Source organism: Hermetia illucens, chromosome 2, assembly GCF_905115235.1.
Source record: "Hermetia illucens chromosome 2, iHerIll2.2.curated.20191125, whole genome shotgun sequence".
NCBI lineage: Eukaryota > Metazoa > Arthropoda > Insecta > Diptera > Stratiomyidae > Hermetia > Hermetia illucens.
The window spans coordinates 25498815-25518908 of record NC_051850.1 but is presented as its reverse complement, the minus strand read 5'-3'; the positions used below and the strand labels follow the sequence as shown (position 1 = coordinate 25518908).

The 20094-nt window shown below is 42.3% G+C and overlaps 1 protein-coding gene across 1 annotated transcript; it reads left to right on the top strand.

The window, feature by feature from the left end:
* Positions 1 to 7413: 7413 nt before the first annotated feature.
* LOC119649259 (cuticle protein 21.3-like) lies at positions 7414 to 8015 on the top strand. Its single transcript, XM_038051345.1, has 2 exons — positions 7414 to 7567; positions 7630 to 8015. Exons 1-2 carry the CDS (start codon positions 7565 to 7567, stop codon positions 7966 to 7968), a joined length of 342 nt encoding a protein of 113 aa, XP_037907273.1. The 5' UTR covers positions 7414 to 7564; the 3' UTR covers positions 7969 to 8015.
* The last annotated feature ends 12079 nt before the right edge of the window (positions 8016 to 20094 follow it).

The following is a 20094-nucleotide window of genomic DNA, read 5'->3' as shown; positions in this document are numbered from 1 at the left end:
TTAGCCCATACCAAAGAGGCTTTACTCTAGGCAAATCAGCAATAGATCAGATTTTCTCTCTACGGCAAGCGATGGAAAAACTGTTGGAATGTAGAGAACAATTGCACCGTCTTTTCATCGACTTTAACACTGCCTATGGCAGCATACCCAGGCTTAAACTGTGCACGGCCATGAGTGAATTTGGTATCCCGACGAAATTAATAAGAATGCCTAGGCTGACAATGACCAATGTGCGACGCCAGATGAAAGTAGCAGGATCACCCTTGAGAGCATTCAACATCAACAACAGTCTAAAACAAGGGAATACCCAATCATGCGTCCTTTTCAATCTGGCCCTGGAGAAAGTGATTCGCGATATAGACGTAAATGCGAGAGACGCCATTCTCTTGAAGTCTATCGAACTACTGGTCTACGCTGACGATATCAACATCATGGGAAGAACGACCCGAGACGTATAAACTGCCTTCATCCGGATCGAGCAGGCGGTGATTGGGCGAAATCTTGGGCTGCACATTAATGAAGGCAAGACGAAATACATGATGGCAACGTGAACACCAAAAACTAAAGAACGAATGATATCGAATCGCACTGGTCAAACGAAAGCAATAAAAATAGGAGACTACAACTTTCAGACCGTTGATAATTTTTCCTATCTAGGGTCGAAAATCACGACCGATAACAGCTATAACGATGAAATCCGCGCACAGTTGTTGGCTGCCAACAGAGCCTATCTGAGCTTACAAAAACTATTCCGCTAAAAGCGTCTTACCACAGGGTCAAAGCTCTTACTGTACAAGACAATGATCTTGCCAGCCTCTGTATATTCCTCGTAGGCTTAGGTTCTTGGCAAGCAAAATTTCGAAGTCTTGGCCGCGTGCGAGAGAAAAATCGTCAGATGAATTTTTGGTCCCCTACATGAGGATGGATGATTCTATAGCCTACATAACGACGAAATCTATGAGCAATACCACGACCGTCTAATTGTGGATAAAATCCGGCTCAACAAGTTTCGGGAGACGGGTCATTTAATCCGTATAGATGAGGATGATCCAGTCCGGAGAGTGTATAAGGGCAATATCTATGGTAGAAAAAGAAGACAACGCAGACCCTGCCTGAGTTGGAGCGATTGCGTAGGTCAGGACGCCAGGCAGTTTTTAGGTATATCGAATTGGTGGACCTCGGCGCAAAACAGGGATGTCTGGAATTCCTTATTAAGACAGGCCAAGACCGGATACCGGTTGTTGCGCCGCTGATGATGGTGATACTCGATTCCCCGTCTAACGGAATATCTAGAATTCATTTATGTAGCGCAGGATTTCCGGTAAGGGATGTGTTGATACCCGCTGTGTCATAGGCGCGGCACTCACATAGAAAATGTTCCATGGATTTCGCTTCCTCATTACAGGATGGACACGTACCATCTTGGGTAATTCCTATTCTGAATAAATGCCGGCTAGTAAAACATGGGTTAGAATGCCCACAACACTTCTACAAGCCTTGCTGCTCCGACAGGGAAAGTTTCGTGTGTTTAGCAGCATTAAGGCTCAGTTATCTTTCATTATGGGAAGTTTGTTTCCAGTTTCTGACAATAGCATTAGCCAATCTCTTTGCCCCTCACGTCCATTGTTTCCCTATGGATTGAATTGAATTAGTCTATGACTTGCTGTCATTGCAATGCTTTGAATAAAAAATTCCAATGACTGTCAATTGAGTAACTCATTCAAAGCTGCCCCGGATGTCGTGCTCATGGCCGGTGATACTCACACACATAGTTCTTTACGGTGCAGCTAGCTTACTGCGAAAACTCTTTCGTTTCACCTTAACCGAAAACACTACGAATGCATAAGTGAACATCATCCAACGATAGAAACGTACATTTACATTACTACCTGGGGCATAAACCCCATGTCAAGGCAGAGGTCCATTTGCAGAGCCAATACGTTGCGATACCTCGTTTCATCTTTATCTCTACATGTTTGCACCAAAGGAGCTTCTTGTCTAGAATAACTCCAAGAAATTTCACTTCTGCGGAGAGCTGCAGAGATGTACCTCTCATCTCTTGAAGGCAAAGACCATTTAGTTTCCTCCTTTTTGTAAATCATATCATTGTGGTTTAATTTGGATTTACTAAAAGTTCATATCTGAGGCACCAACTGTCAATCAAATCAACGACGCATTGTGTATTTCTGCACAGTTTTCAGAGGTCTCAACCAACAACTAGCACAGCCACGTAATTTATATAAGCTTGAGCGTCAATTGGCAGATTTTGAAGTTCGCATGGTCGTGAGTCGATCAGCATACGTCACAGAAGTGGCGATAGCACACTTCCATGAAGGCAACCTTTCGTCGCTTTCAGTGTTAGGTAGCGATCAACACCCACTTCAGCATACAGCAATCTCTGCGTTAGCATAGCATGGATCCACTTACTTAAAGTTTCATCAACATCATGCTCTCTGATAGCATTACAGGGCTTTTGGAAGGGCGCACAGTCAAACGCCCTTCCAATGTTCACGAACACTTCCATCGTGTACTCGCTTTCAGAATTGCCTTGAAAAATATTTCTCAGAAGTTACTCTAAGTGTTCTTACCATCCTTTTGCATGGCTCGGTAGATGCCATCCATGCCAGCTGCTTTGAAGTGTTCAAATGATAGTATAGCTGCTCTCCCCTTTTTATTAGTAACAACCGGTCTTGCAATGTCCCAATTCACCTTGTAACACCTTCATATTGAAAGTTTTGCAGAAACCGCCAATTCTCTTCTTCCCACTTCTGAGACCTGTTCTTCCAGATGGTGTACTTCCAAAAGAGTCTATATAGGCTTAGCTCTGGAGTTCGTGAAAGTGCTATCCGTTTTCCTAAACAGTTCCAACATGGTCGGCTCATCCTTCTTGAGAACTCTACACAGTCTGAAAGTCTACACTTACCCTTCCAGTTCCTCACAGTATACTCTAAAGGTGTGCTGTTTCGAACGATTTACGAGCTTCTTGTGTTCATACGGAAGCCTAAATTGTCTTCATTGTTATTGCTTTTGCAAGCACGATTTGGAAGCCGTCCCGTTGATTTCGTGAGTCTTTGCAATTCTCGGTTCCACCATGGAATCGTTTTACCACGTTGGCATCGGGAAACTCTAAAAGTGTGCGATTCAGAGTTTCCAATTGATCTTGTATCGCCAAAGGAGTTCCTAGTCGCCAAGGGAACTCCACTTTGTCGCCAAGAAATTCATTGAACTTTGTCCAATCTGTTTTCCTAGGATTCCGTCTTTGTCATAAAGGCTATTTGCCTGCAATAATCAGACTAGATTTTAACTGTTGATGGTATGAGAGCGAAACATCATCTACCACTTGCCAGCCTCTAATTAATTCTAACAACTTTGAAGTGCAGATTGTTAGGTCAATCATTTCATTTCTTCTGTGCCTCAGGAACGTGGGAGCGCACCTTACCACCTTCCTCTCCCGTCTTTTTGAAGGGTTTAGCAACAGTGCCATCGACAGGCTGGCCAAAGTAAGGTTTCCAGTTCTTCTCATTAAAGAAGTTGTTGTGGTATCCTTTCTGGCTGACCGCACCGCAGACACCGGATGCAGGGTTCCCACTAAAGTGGGGAGCTTTTCTACCACCGGTTTTTTTTTAGGAGAACATGAATCTGGTGGTGCCTTCAAAATCTATGCTTCGGCCACGACCTGGTTCCTCAAAGCCGCTTCTTACCACTTGGAGAGTTACAATCCTTTGCTTCTATTTTCATGTGTTTTTGGAGACCCTTAGTGTAGTTAAGTCCTTGAGGGTTTTACATGAGCACCTGTCTTGCGACTTAATCCCACCGTCTTCTTAAAACACGGTTGATTTTGTGGCCACAATCAGAGCCCCGCTGAGACAAGCAACAACGGTACCACTCTATACCAAGTGCATGGCTTAGTAAGACATACCTAAATCTCTACCGAACTAAGGAGTACGGCACCCGTGTTGAAACGCAACACCACGCCGAGGTCCGAAGGTCTCTTCTCGCTTGAGCATAACAACAACCCCAGTGTAACTCCCACTAGGAAGCCTACAGCCACAAATAACCGAGCTGTACCCACATACAACGGGAGTTCACCCGAAGTATGAGAGTGCAGGAGCTTTCCTGGTTCCCATGGTACCAGTATACCCTTGGTAAGGTTTCGTGGCCAATTACCACTTCAAATGAGCCCCCGTGCAGACTCGGGTCTGATCGCCCTAATTAGGCCTGTGGAGCATTCGCCCACTGCATCACGACCGGCAAACCAAAGTGAGTACAGCGTCTCCCGGTGCCACCACTATGGAGGTTCTCCTCGGCCACTTGGTTTTGGTTTGGCTGACAGGGTTGCCGCCCCGTCTTCCATTCCGCTACCTCTGAGCACCATCCTTAGTGTATTAGTAAACTACCAAAGGTCTTCCCTATCCTACGACAAGATGTTGTCCGAGGGGAGCTGAAAACGTCGCCCTTAAATGTTGACCTCACCCTCAAATGTTGACCTCGCCTTAAATGTTGACCTCTTTGGTTAAATTCTATTATCTTTTGAACAATAGGGCTTGAATTACCAAATTACACACCAAAATAGCTCCAAATATCTTTGCCGAGACGTTCACCACGTTCAAAGAAGGAGCATTTCCTACACAATGGAAGAAGCAGAAATTAATTCTAGTCCCCAAGCCAAACAAACGTTTGGGTGAAGCTTCGTCCTACAGGCCGATATGCCTTCTAAATAATACTGGCAAACTATTCGAACGAACAATCTATAACCGATTAATTCGAATTGCTGAAAAGGATGGCGATCTCTCCGAAAATCAGTTCGGATTTCGAAAAGGGAAGTCTACAACGAATGGACTTGTCCTAGTAGCTAACACAGCTAAGACCGCACTTGATGAGGGCAAATATTGTGCAATGATTACACTTGATATAAAGAATTCCTTCAATTCCGCTAGATGGGGCAAGATACTTGAGTCCCTAATCAACTTAGGCGTGGCGAAGTACCTGGTGCATATCGTTGCCGACTTCGTGATCGATAGGATTCTGTCCTGCGAATCAGATGAAGGAAGGAAATTATATCAAACGACATGCGGAGTTCCACAAGGGTCTGTCCTAAGGCCACTCTTGTGGATTATTATGTATAACGGGGTATTGACGTTAGACCTTCCTACTGGTGTGGCCTCCATTGGTTTTGCAGACGATATTGGTGTGACGGTTGTTGCACGCCTTCTCGAAGAAGTCGAGCTTTATACAAATGAAGCAGTCTATGAGATTAAATCCTGGTTAGAGAATGCTGGTCTACAGCTCGCAGAGCATAAGACGGAAGTAGTACTTATTACCAAGCGGAGAAAGTGCACTTCCATGAAGATCAAAGTCGGAACGCAAACAATTCATTGCAAGCCTGCACTTAAGTACTTAGGTGTAATGATTGACCAGAGGTTGAATTTCAGATTGTGTGCAGCAACCAAAGCATATAACATCGGAGCGCTGGTTGCGAGAATGCTACCTAATATAGGCAGCCCAAGGCTGAACCGTCGACTGCTTATTTCAAGGGTGGTCAGCTCGATCCTACTGTATGCAGTCCCAGTATGGGCAGATGCACTGGAAAATATAGCAAATAAGAGAAAGATTGGAGCTGCGTATCGCATAAGTGTATTCCGAACATTTTGCGCTTGCAGAGCAATATCTAATGAAGCAGCTTGCGTGATATCAGGGATGGTCCCGATTGAGATTCTGACAAAAGAAATACAACGACTTTACAACCGAACGTACCTGACCGGAGAATCTCCTGCCCGTCGGTGACAGTTCGCACGAACTGAAACTGTCGCGGAATAGCAAGAAAAGTGGGACGAGTCATAAAAAGGCCGCTGCACTCACAAAATCATATGGGATATCCGGAAATGGTTCGAGCGACCCCACGGCGAAGTAGGTTTCGACCTAACTCAATTCTTGAGCGGACACGGAGGCTATCGAGCAAATCTGTATCGATTTGGGGTAGATGATTCGGCATATTGCCCAAAGTGCCCAAATATTGCAGAGGACGCAGAACACGTCTTTTTTCATTGCCCCAGCAGAAAGGGCTACATTAGAAGCTACAACCGGGGAGCACTTTACACCCGAAAATATCATGGAACTTATGGTGAAAGCCAAGGGGATATGGACCGAAGTCGAAAAAGTGATTACAGCCATCGGAAAAAAGCTAAGGCTGGAAAGAAAAAGAAAAGAATGAACGCGAGAGGAATACGAATATTAACATGAGCGCAGAATAAATTCTGATCCAGCCCCGCGACGTAATACCAAATGGGAGTCCCGCGGGGAGAGTGGAAGGAGAAAGAGGCGGTTTTAGTGTAGCTTTTGAAGCTTTCCACCTTCCATCGGGGAAAAAAAAAGACAGACAGACAGACAGATATATTATACATACAGACATTGAACCGATTTTAATAAGGTTTTGTTATGCATACAAAACCTTAAAAACAGTCCTCTTTTGTGAATAATATTGAAATCGTTTATGCTGTTCTCCTACGTTTTGTTTCTCACAAACCGCAGAACCGTGTGGTTCTGGAAAATATTGATAGCTACCGATACTTTCCTCAAACAGTTGTATCCTGGCGGCAGTATCCAATTTCTCACAGAAGTGGCACTATTCCATCTGCAATTTGGAATCGTTAGAAATCACCTCAAACAAAACAGCAATCTGACTGGGCTGTTTGGCAATTCGTTTCCCTCTCTCAGCATATAGTACAGGGAAAATGTTTGTTTTCTTTGTGTTAGTAAATTACCCGAAGGAATACAAATTCGCATTATAATCAACCCGTCATAACGTATTCTGTTACGTCACTTCAAATCTACTTCAAACGAATTGATAAGGACGTATATGCATAGACCAGAAAGTGCAAGGTTGAATTCCTCTGAAATGCGCTCAGAAATTCATCAAGTATTTGAGCTGCCTATAAAAATCAAAAACTTGGATTTATCTATTTTTATTTGGATCATAATTTATCTCATATCAACTAACGTTTCACCCCAAAGCAAATATCAAAGGATCACGTGTGTCAGTAAGAACAAGTATGAATTAGACAAACCAGTCCTAAAGATCATTTTCCAGTTTTTTCATCAGGAATGATCATGGCACTTGTTAGAAAGTGATCAATAATGTGAAACCTTGAGATTGCACGTTGGTGAATCTTTTTCGCGTCACCCAGGTAGATACCTAACTCTCACCTCAATCGTTGCTATGCTTGCACCCCAGCAAACCTCTATGGTAATTAGAAACTTTTTACACAAATGAATCTATTCTTGTCCTCGGATTATGGATGAAGACTTTTTTGGATTAGATTTTATTTAATGGAACTATTTCAATATTACTTTTTTGGTAGTATATTTTTTATCTGGGAATAAGACACAATCAAAGGAAGCAATCGAATTACTTTTAGCTAATGATTGCATTAATAAAAATTCGAACCCGTTTCTAATTTAATCAAACTGCAATAATACTAAAAATTGAAATTGTATAAAAGACAAATCCGTGGTGCAGAAGGCATCATTCAGGAATCATCCATCCAGAATACCACCAACCCCAAAAATGGTATGAAATCTTGGATTTAGAACGAAGGGTCGTCATTGACTGTTTCTCATTGTTTCTTATAGAAATTCGTTGTCTTGGCTCTCGCTTTGATTGGTGCTGCTTCAGCCGGTTATGTTTCTCCAGTCGGAGGCTTCGGCTATGGTGGAGCTATTGCTCCAGCTGTCACCGCTGCTCCAATTGCCGCCTACGGACACGGATATGCCGCCCCAACTGTAGCTGCCTACGGACATGGTTATGCTGCTCCAGCGGTTGCTGCCTATGGACATGGATATGCTGCTCCAGCCGTTGCTGCCTATGGACATGGAATCGGTGCTCCAGCCATTGGTGGCTTTGGACATGCATACGCCGCTCCAGCCTGGGGATATGATGGTCTCTGGAAGAAGAAGAAGGCTTCTGCCTAAATTGTGAATGATCCAAGCTTGTGAAATAAATTGATTGAAAAACACAATTAGGGGTCTATAACTCAGGAATTTCAGGAGCCTTGTTGCTTTTTACCTTTTCATTATTTAAATTCTGATAGTGATGTTTATATTAATTTTTCAACTTTAACTGTTCACCAACTTTTTTCTTACTGGTCGGTAACCTCCTCGACCATTTTAGTCCAGATACATAGTACTATCTTTCTCAGTATGAAACAAGGGGTTGAATTTTTTTTGGGTCCTGATGCCTTTTCCGTGAACCTGGTTGCTCCCATGAAACTGTATATTTTTCCATTTTAAGGGGTTTTTTACGATAGAGTTCATCATGGTCTTAGAGAAGTACCGCGCCAGCGATCATTATCTCACTCGATGAATTAGCTGAGAAACAGTGGGTTGTACCAACTACAGGAAGGAGTCCAGAGGACCTAAAGCACTAACACCACTCGTGAAGTTGTAGAACGACTTTGAGACAACTGACACTATCATCAGAAATAAGTATGGAGCAAAGATGGATCATCAATATTTCTAAGGGGCGGATTGCAAGTGTAAATTAATATTTTGCAATCCTCAGATGCAGGAAACTCCGGCTCGAAGGAACCCGAAGATCGAGTGCAACCTACCGTATCGAGACGTAACTTATCGACGAATCAACCTTGCAGCGTACGGACCAGATGAGCCGTAGCTATCGACAAACATTGGTGGCATTTATCAGGTCGTTGATAAGGCTTCTGGAGACACCAAATACAGCATCTCAATTGGAGACATTTCTATATACAACATAAAGTGAAGGCAGCAGAACGATATTCGGAACAGCTGGAGGAATTACACTGCAGCCTCTGGTTAGCAGGAAATGATTCAGATATATTACTGCTGAGCAGTCCCAAGACCTCACCAGGTCACCACGCCATCAGTTGACAGGACAATTCATGCCGTAAAACACCAGTTCCATCATAGATGAGGCAAATACATCACCCAATAAGACAAATCCAATAGTGAAACTACCGAGCTTAGAATTGCCTAAATTCGATGGGAATTACAGGAAGTGATGCCAATTTCTCCACCAGCTGGCTGAGTTAGTCCACAGATGAAACGCTGCTGATTGCCACAGCTTGTGGTATTTGAAAACCAGTGTAACTGGGCAAGCAGAAAGAATCCCTCGTCTCTTCTGATGCCAACTATGCAGCAGCTTGGAAGGTCACCAGCGAGCCGTAAGAGAACAAGTGCTTACTCATGGACGAGCTTCTTAGTAAGCTTATAACGCATCAGAACATCAACATGAAGAATACCGCAATCATCAGGGCACATTTGCGTCCAGGACGGAACTGTATATAAAGTGCCTACGTCATGGACAAACACTTAAAGCTTGCGAGTTAAGGAATAATTCAAAGTGTCACTTGAAACACAACACCCTCCTCCATTCGGAATTGAAGGCAAAGTGCAACAATGCGCCACAAGGTGAATCATCGTCAAACAGTTCTAAATATTGGGACAACGTCGTAACTACAGCTAGTGAAACTCCATCGAATATTGCCCTGTCAACAAATATCTGCCGCTCCCGCAGTCGAATAGTCCTTCTTTCAACCAGAATTATCACCATCAGCGATGAGCATGACAACTCTTTCAATCGATTCAGGTTCTCAATTGCACTTCATCAAGAAAGATTTTACCACACGCCTACAGCTCTTGAAAATTCCCGGAAAAATTCAGATGTAGAAATGGAATGCCTTTGGTCCTACCAAAGGAGGTATAATATCAGTAATCCAAAAAAGATGTTCTCGTTCTCATTGCCTGAATTTTATGGGGGGCAAGTTTAACAAAGATGGCAATTTGGCAAACGTTTCTGGTTCGGCTCGATAGTCTACTTCATATAAAAAAGGGAATGTGCGGGGTTATATTTTTCCACAGGGCTCCTGAAGGCCTCGCAGAGCACCTGCCTCTCCATCTTTATACCAACCTTGAAATTGCGCCTTGGTGGGAATATCTACATATTAACTGACTGCCTACTAGTAATGAAAACGGGAGATTCAACTAACCGTCATCATTATTGCTAAACAGTTTACCAAAATATTTAACCGATACCTGCAATATGCCCATATGATCGGAAATAAGATTTACTTCTTTGTCTCGGCAGGGTTAGCATCGAGGTGCATATGGTTGCGCGACTGGTGTGGTATCTCAATAAATTTCTTCAGTGCGCAGACTTGTTATTTGCTTTTTCATTCGTGATGTCGCTCGACAGAGTTCATGGCAAGTTTCAACCCTCCACTGCTGGTGTTTTTATTGAAGTCCAGAGGATCATTCTAATGACAACCTTGCGCTGATCAACAATGGGAAAGGACACCTCGAGTTGCCTTCTTTATACCGCCCAGTATATATGCTTGAGACTGCCGGAAAAGTGCTTGTGAAGCTCATGAAAAGAAGACTCACTGAAGCGATATGCACTGCCGGAGCAACAGTTTGATTTTAGAGCAGGGGGACTCAAAGTTGACGCTGTCATCCATGTTCGACGAGGTCAGGCATATAGTTGCCGAACTCCACGGGCGGTGCTCCTCGTAATACTTGACGTTAGAGACGTCTTTAATTCCGTCAGCTGGAAAGACATTCTAGGCATACTAAACAATACTTTCCACGTGCCGAACTATCTCTCACGGATATTGAGGGACTATCTGAGGAACCGTTTCCTGCTCTATGAGTACTATAGGTTCAGAGGAGGATGGAGGTTACGTTGGGGGTGGCACAGGGATCCATCTTAGGGCTGAACCCCTAAGCGCTTCCTACGATAGTCTGCTGAAACTTGATATGCTCGCATAGTCGCGCCTAGTGGGTTATGCAGACGACGTTCTGGCACTTGTTGCAGGACTCACTATTGAATAGACGCAAAGTAGAATTTGCATTTTGATGCGACGGGTAAGCGGATGGATAACTACACATAGTTTCAACCTTGTACTGGAGAAAACCGAAGTAGTCATCCTGACTAAAAAAAGAATTCCGACCCTGCGTCCCATATCGTTCGGCGAGTCGATAATCGTGTCAAAACTAACGGTAAAGTACCTCGGGCTGACTCCCTAAAAATGAGCTTTTTTGAGCAAATCAAAACAGCAGCGAACAAGGCTGCAGCTAGAGCTTCGGCATTAAGTAGGTTAATTGTAAATATCGCGGGTCCTACGTTTAACAGGCGACATCCCTGATGAGTTCAACGCAGTCTGGCCTACTCTACCGTGCATAGGTATGGGCTGACGCTCTTTTGCAAGGAGGTATATCGCTTTGTGGGTGGTGTCTACGTACCGCGCTGTCTCTGAGAGTGTCAAGCCATATGCAAGTGCGAGGGAGAAGGGCCAAAGGAGGTGGTTACTCATGAAGAACGGCAACGCACTCCAGGTGAGTGTCAACTCTCTTGGAAAAATGAAATTAGAGGCAAGTGGACTGGGCGGCTCATTAGCAACTTGGGTGTGTGGCTGAATTAGAAGCATCGTGAGACTGATTATTTCCTTACCCAATTTCCAAGTGGACATTGCGATCTCCGGATTGTCTATGTTGTAAAGGAGGACTTCAATCACACACTTTTTTTGTAGAAAGTGGGATGGGATTCGTCAGCAGCTCTATTTAGACACAGGGGTTCTCTCTCTAGACAACACTGTTGAGGAGATGCTGAGGAGTGCTTACAGGTGGAACCGTGCTGCCCATTACTTTCGGGTCCTTCTCGTTGCTAAAAATATAGAGCTCGACCGGTGGAGGAGCCGGATGGCAGGGAGTTCCTTGAATTGACAGTTCCCTTCCTCCTCTCCCCTCATGTTGGTGAAAATAATTCCCTGATTTGAAGGCTCCACAAGGCGGGAGAGTTCGGGGACTAGCCCGAAGTAACGTGACAAACGGTTCCAGGCTAGCTCTCTGACTATCGAATGTTTAGTGGGTAGTCCGATGACGTACCGAATCGGGAGTCCAACACTCTGTGCGTAAATGCATTCCCGGATTTCCAAAAGAAGAGCGATTAGAAGAGACTACAAGATAAGTGAAAAGTATCCTCTAGGATGCATAGGAATTGACATTCGAAGCCTGCCCTAAATATGATATAAAATCATATTTAAAGATGCGCCACCGTCCAACGAGCAGGAAAGGTGCCCTCTTTCACGGAAGCGTTGAATGTGCCCTGCAGTATTCTGTGTTGGAATACCAGACTGTATAACTGCCGAAATATCATCCGGTCCTCGCGCCTTCATGCTTTTCATAGAGACGACTATCTGTTCCAACTATTTTATATAGAAAAGTTGACAGTTCTCTGTACGCCCAGGGAATAGTACTCTTCCACTGCGGTCCATCTGCTCGGCCTTAAGTGGACATTATTTGCGCAGGGCCCCAATTTTTCGGGTTCTCGTGGTTTTGCTTTGGCTTTGTGTTAAGCGGCGGACCCTGTGACACTCCTTCCGGAGCTTTGCAATTTCCACTGTCCACCAATACATAAAGGATTTGCTACGTCTGGGGCATCCGGGCGTGGAGGCTACGCAGGCCGTCGTTTTCAGGTTCATAACTAAATTTGTGGCAGTGCCGGCTGCATCACCATTGGCAACGTTCCATGCACAGAAAGAGCGGCACATGCCAAGAGTTTGTGTCCACCACTTCGAAGGCAATGCATTAATGGCCGCTTGCGAGAAGTCTTCCAGAACCCGCCACCCGTCCGCCAGTGACACCAGTGATTCCGATGCGAAGGTTACGTCTGGTATGCTTCCCTCGCAGCCGGGCGCTGGAATGCTAAGGTGGATCCGGTGTTTAGATCTATCAATCCTGTTCTCTACGTCATTTCCAGAATTGGTTTTCCTCTGGAGAATGTGTGAAGTATGACCCATTCAAGTGCTCTGGCATTGAAGTCACCCCCAACCAGGATCCGCACCATCTGTGCTTAAAATAGTGTCCTCCAAAGCGGCAGCCTGCGTCTCATTCGGCGTAAGATAGACACTAAAAAACGTTATCCCTGAACACCGAATTCAGAAAAGGCCGTCCCCTAGGCTTTGGGTAAGAACCCTAAGGAGGGTGCCGTCCCAAACCCTGATGGCAGCGGTACCTGATATGTCAAAGTGCCATGAAACTGGGTCCTTATTCTGATACTGCTCACTGATGAGTACTAAATCAGCTTTGGTCTCCGCAGCGAAATCGAAAAGGCGTGGTGATGGAACTGGGTAAAGTAACGAAATCAATCCGAACATTGATTATTTGAGATTATTGAATTATTTTCGCACTACAGCAACAGTGTACCAAAAATTTACTTCACTGGTTTTCTCTTTGATTAAAAAAAAAACCATAATAATGAGATTATGCATTCTATGACTTTTTGGTTGAACCTAAATCCAATACAGATGCCGAATCTTCCTAATTGAAGAAACACTTGTAATGACGTAAAAGTAAGCATAGAGAATTTCATGGACTACCTCATGAAATATGGCCAAATCCATTGCCGAAGCGACACCTTCCCTATGAGTCGAAAAGTTACGGATTTTCAAAGGGCACACGCTTTGCTATTTATCGAGAAAAATTCAAATGTTATCTGCGGATGGATTAAAAATATTGTATTCATTTTACTTTGTCACCTTCAATATCTGCATTTTAACCTAAAACAAGCCATAATAACAAAGTATCAGCTTATAGACACCTGGAACTTCCTTTCCTACTTGCGAAGAGCTAATTTAGTTTTAGTTTTTAGTTCCGTTTTTATATAGAGTTAGTTGATAAATAACTGCGATTAAGTGGTACATAGGCATAGAGTACATTAGGGGGGTTAGTACCCTCGTATTTCAACATCTTTAGCAATGACGAGGTTGACAGACATGGCCAAGAATTCTACAATGGTTGAATCAAAGCCAGCTTTTGTCGTTGTGTCAACTATTGACCGGGAATATGGCTGATACTGTTTGTATCCAATGTGGGGAAAGATTAGGGGAGGTCTTGCAGCAGGTGTCTCAGTTATTCAGACCGAAAAAGCAATTATCATATTCTCTGCGGAGAGAGAATCTTAGATTAGTAAAATTTCGAGAGAGTCGTAGAAGAAAAACTGTCTAAATTGGTATACCTGGAGACACCAATTTTTCAGACCTAGCCATCTGGATCTGCAACATGAGACAACGAAATCAACTGAGGTACGACCAACCCAAGGAGCGTGAATTGCAAATTTTAGTATGGAATAATCAGCAAATTTTGAACTATGACTTCCTTTGATTTTTAGTAGATTTTGACGCTGTAGGTCTAGCAAGAAGCTTTCAATACAAAAACGTAATTATCTTGGATAGAAAAAAACAGCTGCTACAGATATTTTTCTCACACAGCATGACTAAAAAAATCTGCAATTTTAATCAGATACTAACTTTTTTATTGCAAATATTTGAATGATATGAGAATAACACTCTTTATAGCACTAATTCATAACTTGTTCTAACTTGGCGAAGCGAAAAGAAAAATATCTTTTATTTGCAAACACGAAATATGAAAAGATCAAAGTAAAAAACAATTTTTTTCATTATTTGGCAAAATTTTCCACATGCAACTGCAAGAAAAGAAAAGCATTCAAAACACGTTTTCAGGTATCCACTGTTAGTAACCCACTATTGAGTCTAGAAAGAAGAAAATTAAAAAATATTCAATCCATATCTTTTCAAATTATATTCTATTGGAACCGGAATTTTAGAATAATTGATGCCAGCTCCCATTTCGTAATCGTTGTAGTTTACGACATTTCTGTTTCATCTTCATTATAAATTATTAAAAATGTATCTACAAAAATATTGATAATTTAATTTCAAATAGTCTATCCACTTCTAATGAGATGCAAATAAGGTAAGAAACTATTTACTCGTTATTGATAGATCATTAGCTTCCCGGAAAGGATGACGGCTTTACATCCACAATTTTACTCGCGGGATACATACAGTTTGACGTCATAAGTTGGAGAGATTCAAATATTTTCTTTTGTAGCAACATTTGCCCAAAAGATTATGCATAAATTATTGCTTAATACAATAGCGAAGCAAGATAGAGCTAGAAAATCGGCATATATCCGCTAATCGCTTATTCCATTTACGTTTTCAAAAACAATCAGAACCCTGATTTAAAACGTTTTATATATTATTACATAAGATCCCTACTAAAATTCAGATACCAGAAATTTGGAATTTGGTTTTTCAGATATGAAAGGTTTTGTGATATTTTCATGTAAATTTAGCAGACGAAGAATGAGTAAATGTTCTCAATGTACTCAATCTTCTTGAAGATGTGTCCTTTACCGCCCCAGGATCTTGCTGTTGGAATAGCTCCTTAAGTAGGGTTTATGTAGACCACCCAACATCAGGTGGTCACATCAACTTCATTTGATTCCCAAGCATAATGGTCAATGACGAACTTACGGAAATTTCATACTCCTAAATCTTCAGACGACGATGGACCGGTACCCTATTAGTCTCATTCCAGATTTGACGCATTATTTAGTAAACTGTCGTGCCTTCTTGACCTTCGGTTTCGCCGAAGCGTACCAAATCGCTGTAGCTCCCGAAGATATTCAAAAGCCATCAGTTTTTACACCTTTCTAATTCTTCGAGTTGTTAGGAATGATTCTTCGCCTGTATAATTCCGCACAAATCTTTCAGAGATTCATCCACTTTGTATTACAAAACTTCAACTTCTGTTTCGTCCACTTCGATGATGTTCTGTCATCTTCTTCACCGAGCATTTTGCAGCGTTTTCTTGATCATGGCCTAGATCTCAACTACGAGAATTTTGTAGACCATTTCTTCACTCCATACAGCATACAACCCTACCAAGACAAGGTACAAGCGATTACAAGTTTTCTTCTACCTAAGGCGGTAAAAGACCTCATCTTCGTCATGGTAAACTACTAACGTCGTACTAACTACTGCCCGAAACTTTTCACCACCAGTTTCTCTTTAATGCCTTCCTTTCTGAGCTTAAAACTAAGAAATCACAAGAGGTTGCGTGGTTTTCGAAGAAGTTGAACACCGTTCCATGGAACTACAGTGCCTACGATCTTGAGAACAGAGGGTTCACCTTGTTCACGGATCATAAGCGCTCGGCAAAGCGTCCTCTCCGCAACTTCGGCGCTTGTCTTTCGTTACCCAATTTACTTTAGATATTCAACATGTGTCCAATAAAAACAACTTAATATCTGATCCTTTGTCCGCATCCCAGATATCAACATCCCAGACGCAGTTAATTTTTCAGCAATTGCTGTGGCTAAGAAGAATGACGCATTTCTTCAGAAAGCTGAGGTTCGACTCTAAATATACATTGAAGGAGTTCCTTTTCATCGACTCACCTTACTCTATCAACTGTGAGAAAAGGGACCTAGGCTATATATTTCACCCGATTTTGCACTCCCCGGCATGTGAACAGCGAACCTGCTAGTCGCTAACAAGTATTTCTATCCATGAATAAGGAAGCTAATTTTTGGGCCACACAATGCATCGCATACCTGAAATGTATGGTGACTAGGAATGTTAATAAGGATGTAAGTGTTCCCCCTAGGTCAACAATGTGCCAACCACAGTCAAGTGCTGAGGTCCCCCGTCGAGAGTGGATTCCATGCCGTGATAGTTTTAGCGAAGGGTATGCAGTTCGAAGCTGCTCTCTTCTCGGACAACTGAATATCACCGGAAGTCCAATGGGATGTTGGAACACTGGCATCGCATGCAGAAAGCCGCTATTAAGGTATGCGACGATTCATCCTGGTCGCTGGTCTTGACTTTCATTTTGCTTGACCTTCGTACAGTTGGTGTGCATCTCTTTTGAAGATTTCCACTTTCTTAAAAAAATATGCTGGAACGGATGGACAGAACGACAGCCACTAAAACAATATTGATAAGGATTTGTGGAAAAGAAAACCTTGAAAAGATAATAGTAAAGGCAAGAAATGTTTACCACGCTTGTTCTTCGCCTCACTATTAAACAAGTCGGAAAACCGGAAGCTAGATGCTTCAGGTATGAAAGGTTTTGTGTATTTCTTTCATGAAGATATTTGAGTGTGCATTTGTCCCATTAGCATGTAGCACGTAAAATATGCATATATTATGTGAAAATAGACACTTTCAAGTGATGTTGACATTCATAGTCTTGAATTTGCAGAGGAGCGACAGTTTTGACCTACTATAACTTTGTTAGTAATAGTGCGATTTTCACCAAATTTGGCAGGATCATGCTCTATACTGTAGCCTACAGTGTTGCATTTTGCATTTTGTGATTCTAGCGTGAACTCATGGGGGGTTTTCCTGTCAATTACTAAAAATTATAGTAATATACTATTATTAACTTTATTTGCATAGGTATCGGTAAGGAGGGTATTTCGGAGCCTAGGCACAATACAGTGGCAGCCTCTTGATTTTTTTCAGATTTTTCGGTTGAGTAGTTTCTGAGAATGGGTTCGTTAAAAAAATGACCACTTTCAACCCCCCGCACTCCCCACCTTTTCAACAAAAGTCAAAACTAAGACCGGCTTCGAAAAGTACTAACCGAGACCTTTAATTTGATACTGATAATGACTATATTTAATGAAAAAAAAATTTACACCGCCCTTTTGCATGTATGGGGACATGCACACAAAACCGTAAACAGGGATTTATAAGGAATCACTAACGTAAGAGATATCTCGGGTATAAACAAAGCATTAACTGCTATTCAGATGATTTTGATCACGCGATATCAGAGTAATTGATATAGGTAAAGTTATCAAAAGGGGGAGGGGGGGCAATAAGACTCTCATTTCATAGTAATAATTGAAGAAATGTTGTTGTCTTAAGATATTTTCAGAGATTTGAAAAAGTTCGAAAGTTCTCTCAATATATTCCGAGTTGATAAACTATCTGCTTAAACCTTGCCTTTTTTAACCATTGGAGTGCTCTGGAAAAATAAGGGCCCATGGCGGAAGGGAACTCTCAATAGTTATATTTAGTTTCCCGGTAAAATCGACTTCTCCTCATTAGCCGAAATGAGTTTTGACATTTGTTGGAAAGGTGGGGAGTGCGGGGGTTGAAAGTGATCATTTCTTTAAGGGGGCCGTTCTCAGAAACTACCAAACCGAAAAATCTGAAAAAAATCAGGAGACTGCCTGATGCCTGGGCTCCGAAGTACCTTCCATACCGATATCTGTTCAAATAAAGTTAATAATAGTATATTACTATAATTTTTTGCAATTGGCTAGAAACCCCCCTTAAATTCATCCTAGCATTTTGCAGTAATGTAGGCTATAATATAGAGCATGATCTTACCAAGTTCGATGGAAATCACACTATTAGTAACAAAATTATAATACGTCAAAGTTGTTGCTTCTTTGAAAATTGAAGAATGTCAACATCACCCGAAAGTTGATACTCCCACATAATATATGCATATGTTACGTGCTACGTACTTAAAAATACACAAAACCTTTCGTACCTGAAGCGTCCAGCTTCCGGTTTCCCGACTTGTATTTCTTTCTTCATACGTTATTTGTATCTTCTTACCATTGATTTTAATCGGAATTTCGATGATGTTTATTTTCTTTTTGTCCCCAGTATTTACCTTTACTTTGAACCCTACCATACCCGTACAGAATGAAGTATGAGTACTAAGTTTCGATTTATCGAATATTTGATATTGACTTGAGTGAAGTAATTACCTTCAGGCAATTGCAATAATAATAAATTATTCTACTATTCTTATAAATTCATTCTTCATCTGAAAATATACTGCACTCTTCCTGCTTCAAAATATCAGTGGGAAATACAGCCGTTCAAAAAGTACATTAAATAAGCACTGAGATGCTGCAAAGATCTTTTAATCCCATCAATTGCATCTCAGTTTCATCAGATCCAGAAAAAGACATTAGGTGAGGATGTAATTTGTGATAGGGTCCTTCGGTCATGGGATCTGACTAATGAGATGATCGAGCAATTTATTGTTTTCCCTTTGGTTGAAAACAAAACCTTGTCTGTCTTTTTTTTAGGAGGTAGAAATCTCAAAAGACTCTTTTTTACACACTAAAACCACCCCCGACTTCGCCCCCCCACCCTGTGGAACTACCTTTACGTATTACATCACGGGGCGGAGTTAGCTTACTTTAGCTAGGTCTCCTTTCGTCCACCTGGGGGGTTGCAACCGCGCCTTTCTCACTTCTTATGCGTTTCGCAGTTTACCCTGGATTACTGCGATCATGAAATTGATCGTATCCCAGTCCTCCTGGCAAGCTACCATTCTTCGAACAACATTTTCCGGAGATAGCATTTCACCTAGAGTTTCCTCGAGGATTGCCTCCAATATTTGCTGGCACAACCCCTTCGGTGAATTGCATTTTCGGCCAAGCCAGTAACCACTTTGATGACATCAATGGTTGATCTGGCTTTACGGAACCCATACTGCCTATCTGAAAGTTCCTGACTGGTAGAAGCGGCATCACATTCAGGGGGCGCTGGAAGGTGTCAGTACCCCCTCTTGCTGGGTAAATAACCCCTGGATTATTTTCAACAAGAGTATAGGGTACGTGATCCGCGGAGATGATCGGCTTCTGAATCGTCCATTCACGATTTTAGGTCGGGGTCAAATTTCACCTTTTTCAGTATCTTTGCATACGTTAGATGGCTTCTGCTGGAAATTACAATTGTATCCGGGCGAATTCACACCTTTGGTTTTTTGTTCCTTCTTTTGTTCACGACCTTAGTCCAACCAACGTTCTAATTTTCCTTCAGTTTCGCTTCACTAGCTGGCATTCCTACTTTGGGCACTTCGGGCCCTTTTGAACTTTTAGTTCCATTTGTTCAAGACCCCTTTTTCCCTTTTTGGTGCCTGTCAATTCCCTAAAACTTCCGCCTCTTTGTTTCGCACTCTTTTACGTAATCGGTGGTCGATGATCTTGTGCTTTGGTGTGACTTGGATCGCCTGCAACCTATGGTAAAGCACTCTGATGGCTCTTACCATGTTCTTAATGGCTTGGTGCATGTTGTGTTTGTCCTTGATGAATTTGGACAGCTCAACTATTTTAGTTCCAAGCTGCATAAAAGGTAGTTTTTCTGAGCCAAGGCTCTGTTCTCGGTGAGTTTTGGTCAAATTACTCCTTTTACTGGCTCATTCACCTTTTGGTTCGAT